This window comes from Papio anubis, chromosome 9 (genome assembly GCF_008728515.1).
Source record: "Papio anubis isolate 15944 chromosome 9, Panubis1.0, whole genome shotgun sequence".
In the NCBI taxonomy this organism is placed as follows: domain Eukaryota; kingdom Metazoa; phylum Chordata; class Mammalia; order Primates; family Cercopithecidae; genus Papio; species Papio anubis.
In genome coordinates this window covers 44,802,677-44,810,568 of record NC_044984.1, presented here as the reverse complement: position 1 = coordinate 44,810,568, position 7,892 = coordinate 44,802,677, and the positions used below count along the sequence as shown (strand labels likewise).

Here is a 7,892-nt window from a genome sequence, read left to right as displayed (position 1 = left end):
GTGATGGGCGTCATAGAGATAAGAACTGATTTTATTGGCTCGCCTCTTCATTCCAGGGCCCTCCCACAGCCCCTCACACCCACAAAGACCCAAGGTTAGCAGACCCAGAGAAGAGGAGACAGGTCCTTGGTTAAGTAGATCCAATGATGTGAGAGAAAACCCAGTCTCTCCTCCTTCCCTCTCAGTCATCTTACTGTCTTTTTCTCTCCTCCCTCTCATTACCAACAGCAATTGTCTTTAAACCCAATAATTACAGTAACAGTAACAATCATCATCATTTATTGGGGTTGTTTTTCTAGCATTTTAACTTCCAAAAAGTATTTTCCAATTTCTTGATTTCACAGCAGTGCCTGGAGGAGGATTGTGTCCACTTTACAGCTGGAGAAGCCGAGATCCAGATAGGACCCCCAAGTTGTGGGCAGAATAAATCTATAGCAGCTTTTAAATATTAAACCAATTGAGACTTTGGTAGTCTTTCAGAGGCACTGAATCTCAAATCTCAGTTTCCTGGGTCCCTCCTGGATTCCTACCACCCTTAGGGCTTATTCAACAGCTTTTTGGGGATCCTGTAATGCTGACAGAGAGGCTGGAGATGGCTTCTTTGACCCAGGTCATGAGTCAATGGCTAGATGGGCACTTCCCTCTAAGGATTGTTCCTGCCTGAGAGTGGGCTGTGGGGTGGCAGCTGGGGCAAGCACCTGGGAGGAGGCTTCCCTGGGAAAGGCCTGCCTGGCTCAAACCTCCCTTCCTCTATCCCACCCCTCTACCAGCCTGAGAAAATGTTCTCTGTGTCAGCTGTTCTCAAGGGTGGGGCCCTCTCCAGAGCATTTGAAGGAGTAAGGAATAAACACCTATTGGGAGAAGACAGGCGCGATGGCTCACGCCTGTAATCCCAGCACTTCGGGAGGCCGAGGTGGGCAGATTGCCTGAGGTCAGGAGTTCAAGACCAGCCTGCCAACATGGCGAAACCCCATGTCTACTAAAAATACAAAAAATTAGCTGGGCGTGGTGGCAGGCGCCTGTAATCCCAGCTGCTTGGGAGGCTAAGGCAGGAGAATCCCTTGAACCCGGGAGGTAGAGGTTGCAGTGAGCCGAGATCACACCACTGTACTCCAGCCTGGGCGACAGATCAAGATTCTGTCTCAAAACAAACAAATAAAGATCTATTGGTAGAGCAGTCTCTGTCCTCAGGAAGCCCCCAGTCTGAAGGAGGAAATATAGCCCCCAAAATCACACCCAAGGGCAGAGAAATCCCCCCAGAAGCTCAGAGGCTGTCCCAGGGCCTGATTCCTCCAGAAGAGCCTGTCCCCTCAGGACCAAGGGTTTCCTGGGTGGGTACGAAGTTGGGGTTCCCTGAGGTCCCTATAGCTCCAATGTCTAAGCAGAGTGGCTGTCTGGGCTCCCATTCCTTTCTCCCCCAAGACTCGAGCATCTGGGGGTTCAGGACTCCCACAGGGTCCAATGGGTGAGAGGAGGGGAGGGCGGTCCTAAGTCCCCTGCCTTCCTCTGTTCTGTCCCACTGAGAGGCACGGAAGCCCTATGGAGAGGGAATGGGACAAATTCACTCCCAGATTCTACCTAGAAATGTAATGCCAGGGACAGGGCTTGTCCCCTCCGGCCCACCTGGTCAGGACAAGAGGTCAAGCCTCCCCCTCCCACCACCCCCAGGGAGAACCTCCATGCAGGCCCTGCAAGGCAGGAAGCCCAAGGGTGCAGCCAGGCCTCGGCTGTTTCACACACTCTCCATCTCCACGGCTCCCGAACTGGGTTGGGATTCCTTCTTCGGGGGTTCCGCCCCTGCCCCTGTCCCTGTCCCTGTCCCCACTTCTGCAGTGCCTGTGAGGATAGCCAGCCGCTGGGCCAGGGTCTTGGTGTCGGGGAACAGGATGAAGTTGTAGATTAGTGAGGCCAGGAGGGCTCCCATCAGGGGCCCCACCCAGAAGACCTGAGGAGAAGGATGTCGTCACCTCACCCAGGAACCATCAGGACCACAGGGTGGCTCTGGGACCGCTGCCTGCTTCCCTAGTGCCAACTTGATCTCCCAGGTCTCCCTCAACTGTCTATAAGGTGCTAAATTTGAGAACCACAAGTCATGCTTCCCAAGCCCACAACGTAAGGGGACCTTGCCCCTTGCTCTCCCTGCCCTCCCTGGGGCTGAGCCCAGGCTCTGCAGCCATGGCTGGGGCCTGGGGCCAGTCTCCTTACCCACCCCCGCCTCTTTCCTCTCGCTTCCCCCATTTTAGCCATGAGTCCTGGCTATTGCTGTTTCTGTCTCTGCTGGTGTGTGTCTATTTCTGTTTGTCTTTATCTTTATCCAAGTTTGAAAATTGGTCCAGCTGGAGAAAATGAATAAGGAAACAGCCAGGACTTAAAAGTCTGGGCCAAGGCTGCAGCTCCTGCCCTGGCCCATTTCTTGCCAGTCTACTGGGTATCCCGGGCGACTGAAGCTGAAAAGAATGGAAGTCCCAGCCAGGACACTCACCCTGGCCTTCTGAGCTTAGGGAAGGCTGCACTTCAGGCTCAGAAAGGTCTCGGGCCCCCATCACCCCGTCTGTGTGGACCTGCTGCGAGTGAAACCCACCATCTATCGCCAGCTCAGGCTCTCTCCCTTCCCCAGGGCTGCTGGCAGAGGCGCTCACCCAGTGGACTGTGAACTTCCCAATGATGACAGCAGGGCCGAAGGAGCGGGCCGGGTTCATGGAGCAGCCAGTGAAGTGGATCTGGGGAGCAAGTACAGGGTCAGGGTGGGAGAAGGTTTAAGGCAGGCCTGAGAGGGAACCATTTCTCAGTCCTGGTTCAGAGCCTTAGCCGCAGCCACAGCCTCTGTAGTGCCACATCCTGGGCCTAGAGTGCAGGGGGTACCACTTTGGCTCCAAGGCACGAGGGGCTCAGGGAGGGACACTGTCTAGCCTTCAGGGCTCCACAGTTTCCCCAGGGACGGACCCGGTATGTGCATGTGCACAGTGTCCCCTCTGCTCCTTACCCCAATGAGGTGGCCCAGTGCCACAGAGATCCCAATCATGGTGGCCGGGGAGCCCGATGTCTGACGGCTGTCAGTGGAAGCGAAGACACAGAGCACCAGCTGCAGGGTCAGAAGCAGCTCCACTGCCACCGCCTGGCCAGTTGAAATACTGTTCCGGACCTGGGCAGAGGGAGTTACTCTGGACTAGACGTGGGCTCTGCCCACGGACAGGCAGAGAAACCCCTGCCACTGGGCCTGGTCTCCTCAGCTGGAAGTGGGTGACACCTCACTGCCGCCCAGCTTCAGGACTTCAGGAGGTCTGTGCAGAGGAGTCCATATCTGCTGTGGACCCTTGCTCCCTGTAGAAGTGAGTGGCAGTCCTCCCACCCCACCAGTGGGTTGGTTGGGGCCAGTGGTTCAGGAGGCTTGCTTGAGAGCAGACTGGCAGCAGGTGTGGAAGGAGATTTGAGGGAAGAAGGTGGAACACAGATGGTTAGGAAATGGGGAAGGGGGGAGTGAGGCAGGCCTTGAGGTGGAGGGAAGAACTTGGGAGCAATTGGAGAGCAGAGGACGTGGGTGGAGTCTGGGAGAAAAATGAAGTCCTCTCTCCCCTTGAAAGTCCTCCCCAAAGTCAAGGCGAAGATGCAGAAAGCTTATTTTGCTTTCTCTCAGGCTTTCTCTCTGCCCATAGTCCCCACACTCCCTTGGCCGTGTCTACCCTTAAATGCCTGGTCCTTCTATTCCTTCTCCTTTATGTGGCTTCTTCCTTCTCCACCTGTTCTTCGTGCCGCTATCCCATTTCTATTCTGCCTAGACTGAGGTCAAAGTCTCAGTCCTCTGGGTCCTGGGGCCCAGCCTGGGGGGATGTGGAGCCTGCAGCTGACTTGTTTCCTCCTCTGCTCCCTCGCCTCTGTCCTGCCTCCGCCTGCACCACCTGTGCACATTCCCACCTCCTGGCCCTCCAGGTGCCCCTCCCTGCACCTACCACGTTGATCCCAAGGGTCTCTCGGATGTCTCCCGGCATGACTCCATAAAGCAGAGCAGCCCCCACCGTGGCCCCCACCAGCTGGGCAGCCACATAGGCCACAGCACGGGGCAGAGAGATGTGGGAGCCTACGAGGAAGGCCAGCGTCACGGCGGGGTTGGCGTGGGCCCCACTGGCCTTCCAGGTGACCTGCACAGCCATGGCGGTGACCAGGTTGAAGGTGATGGCAATCTGCAGCACGGAGGGAAGTGCTGTGGGCCAGCGCATGACAGAGCCCACGCCAAAGAACACATACAGCCCCGTGGCCAGGAACTCTGCAAACAGCGCCCTGCTGATGGCTCTCCAAAGCCTGCATGCCAACACGTTGGCCCAGCCACATCCCCCTGGATCCACTGCATCCATGTCCTGGTGCCTTGGCTGTTCCTTGCTTTGCTCTGAGGCCTTTTGTCCTTCCTCTGGTCTCTGATCTCCTTTGTCTCTTCTGGTCTCCTGTCTCTGGCTGACCTTGGCTTTTGCTCTCTGTGGAGGCTTCTCTGGCCCCCACCTGCAGCTCCTCCACCACGCTCTTGTCCCCAGGAATGGGCTGGTCAGACTGGCAGGGAGCAGGCAGATGGGGTTATGCGTGTGTAGAGGGGTGGAATGAGGGGTGTTGCTCATATGCCTGCTCCAGCCTGCGCTTACCTGATGGGGTGGGATGTGGGGGCTGTCTCTGGGCACTGAGCTGGAACCTCCTAGGACGATTTCCAGGGCAGGTTGGGCCTGACTCGTGTTGTAGACAGTCCAAGGTCTGGCCTGAGGGTCGCAGGTTCAGGGCAGCGGGGGTCATGGGATTTCAGACTGTTTATGTTCCAACGTCAGCTTAGATATAGCAAGATCACTCAGATCCCCGGCCTGCTTCAGGGGGTCCTGTGCATTCCCAGGTCCTGTTCGTCTGGCCCCCTCCATATCTAGGCTTTGCTTCCAAATGGGCTGACACCACACCATGCCTGTAAACCCAGAAAGTAAATCCTCTCCTCCACTCCCACCTATACCCGCACTCACAGAATGCAAATGTGAATAGAGTCCACTTTACCAAGGACACTGTGGACACTGCGGCCTGTGGGGTTGCAGAGGGGCAGGTGGAGAAGGGGTTTATTCCACAGCAACTCAAACCACATCAGATCACAAGGCCATGGGCACCTCTGCTGTCCACCGGTGGGAATTTCCACTGGCCCTTCACTCACTTCCTCCTGCCTCCCTGTCCTCCCCGGCGCTCCCCTCCCTTCTCAGCCCCTCCCTCTCTGCTCTCCTCCTCTCAGGAGCCAAACAGATTTTACTCCTTTCTCACACAAGGCAGCTTAACCATTTTTTTGTGGCTACACTGGCCCTACGGTCACCCATGCCCTAGGCTTCCCCCTTTTAACCCTAGCAGATAGCAAGGTATTTTCTCAAACAAAAGTGTTCTTCCCTAAGAAGAGTCTGCCAAGCTACTGAAATAACAGTCTTCCCCTCTTAACCACAGCTGGGTGTCCTGACCTCATCCCTGGCATATCTACCTGCCCACAGATGTACCCTGGTTGTTCTCAGGCTCCTCAAATGCAGCCTGTCTTCAGATGTGATCCTCCTGTCTCCTGGTACCCCCACCCTCAACCCCCATGTTCTCCTCTTGTTTTCTCCAGCTCAGCTGGTGGCATCTGGGAAGCATCCTTGACCCTTTTCTCCCTCCTTCCCCCATCCAGGAAAAGCATCAAGTCCTGCTGATTTTGAATCCTAAATATCTCCTGACTGTGCCCTCTTTTTGCCACTCCTGCTGCCCTGCAGCCTTTAACCAGTCTCTCTGTCTGCTCCCTTGCTCCGTTCCAATCAATTTTCCATACTGCAGCCCAAGTGCTAAAATGCAAATCTGATCATGCTGCTCCCCTGCTAAAATCCTTTCCAAGCCTCCCATCCCTTTGGAAGCTCTGTGCCTGCCTTCAGGGACCCTGCAGCTCTACCTCACCTCTCCCCATTCCGTTACCCTCTGGTTTCACCAAATGCACACCCTTGCTGGCCTCTGCTTGGAGAAAGTTCTCTCCTCTTCTTGGAGATCCCTTGCACTCCCTTTGCTCGGGTAACTCCCATCCCAAAGGTTTAGCTTTGACATCGCTTGCTCCTTTCCTGGGTGGGGACCCTTCTGCGTGCTCCCACCACACCTAAGCATTCTCCTACACTGCAGTCACCACAGGGTGCTGTCATGGTGTGAATGTGTCTCCCCAGTGAGGCAAGGCAGGAAGGCCTTTGCGGGGCAGGAACCAAGTTTTGTTCACCCCTGCATGTAGTGTCTTGCACAGAGATTGGCATAGTAAATGCCCAAGAAATATTTGTTGAATGAATGAATAAATGAATGAACAAAACTTCTTGACTTCCCAGGGCAGATGACTATGTCTGCTCCATTTCAGCCTCATACTCATACCTTCCCCCACCGGGGACTGATCCCTCTGATATCGTCCAGAGAAACATCTCAACTCTGGACCACAGGCTCTGTTCCTCCCAATCCCTGTCTGAGTCCCAGTAACATCCCTCACTCATTCCCTTCTGTTCTCCCTGCTGTCTCGACTTCACCCTGTCCTCTCCAGGGAACTCCTGGGCATCTCACCCTGAGCAGGCTCTTGCCAGCACCCCATGGTCCTGGCTCCCTGTCCTCTCCACCCCGTCCCTGCTGCGTGTCTCTGTTCTCATCCTCTTCCATGCCTTTCTGCCCTCCATCCGCGCTACTGAGCACTGCTGGAGAAACTCGCCCAGCCGTGCGGACTACTGCCATGACAAGTTCATGGTCTCTGGCCCCAGTAGGGATCGCAGCTCTGCTCAGCAATCCTTCCACAGCTCTCCCCCCATTCTTTAAACCTCCCCCACTCTCTTCAAGTACTCGGCTCACTCTGGCTTTCTCTCAGCAGAGCACCCACCCTTGCCTCCCACCCTACCTAGAAAGCCAAGCTACCAGGCCAGACTTCTTCCCATCCTCCCTCCCAGTCAAACTCACCTGCAGCCGCCCTGTGTCCTTGCCAGCTGCCCTGTGGCCTTGAAGTAGAGGCAGCCCTTCTCTGGTGTACAATTTGGGGTCGGGGGACCCTCCTTGGACTTCTGGCTCCCTTTGAGTGACTGGGACCCTCTCTTGGCCATTCCCAGTCTCACCTGTGGCTTTCAGGCTTCCCCTTCTCTTGACTTCTTCCCTATAAATGTGCCTGCGTAGTCGCGGAGCAGTGGAAGGTCATGGTTTGGAGTCAAGGTTCCAGTCACATATCAACTGCACAACAGCTCCCAGCCCCCGGCTACTGAAACCGCTCTGGCAAAGGCCAGCATGATTTCCTCTCCAGCCCACTGTGGCTGCCGGCCATCTCCTTCCTGACGCCTTTTTCCCTGCCTTTGAGGCACATCTCCTGGCTGTCCTCCCACCTGTGTGAGGGCATCTCTGCCTCCGTGGCTGGCTCCTCTTCTGCTGATCCTTAAGCCCAGGCCTTGTCTACTCCTGGCCAATGGCCCCTCACTCCTGATGAATGTGCCTGGGCAGCCCTGTTCCCACCTGTGACTTCCACACCCTGCAGATACTGTCGACTCTCAACACTGCCTCTGGCCCAGATCTTTCTCCTGAACTCCAGACCCACTCACCTTTCACTGGACCCTCCGGCCTGCTTCTCCTCACCCCATTGTCACTCAGTTGCCCAGGCCAGAACACAGGAATCATCTGATGCTTCCCCTTCCCCCAGCCCGCAGCAAACAGGTTCCTGGTACCAGGTTCCTGGTAGCTCTTTCTCACATTTGACACCTCTTTCCATCCCCACTTGCCACTGGCCCAGTGCAGCCCTTATCATCTCTCCAGGATGACTGCATTAACCTCCTTCCTGAGCTCTCAGACTACACTACATATCTGTGCCCTTCCACACCACTCTCCTTTCCACTCACTGTTGGAGAGATCCTTCCAAAATGCAA

General features: G+C 55.8%; 1 protein-coding gene across 2 annotated transcripts; it reads right to left on the bottom strand.

The window, feature by feature from the left end:
• Positions 1-262: 262 nt before the first annotated feature.
• On the bottom strand, positions 263-7,892 carry AQP6 (aquaporin 6). Of its 2 annotated transcripts, none has more exons than XM_003906354.4 (5): positions 6,946-7,887; positions 3,948-4,933; positions 2,984-3,142; positions 2,640-2,720; positions 263-1,945 (listed from the first exon to the last, which is right to left on the bottom strand). In XM_003906354.4, the coding sequence occupies exons 2-5, from the start codon at positions 4,602-4,604 to the stop codon at positions 1,733-1,735; spliced, it is 1,110 nt and encodes a 369-aa protein (XP_003906403.2). In that variant the 5' UTR covers positions 4,605-4,933; positions 6,946-7,887; the 3' UTR covers positions 263-1,732. The 2 variants fall into 2 exon arrangements, with proteins under 2 accessions (XP_003906403.2, XP_021778006.2); XM_021922314.2 differs by having other exon boundaries at positions 1,085-1,945; positions 2,582-2,720; positions 6,946-7,892.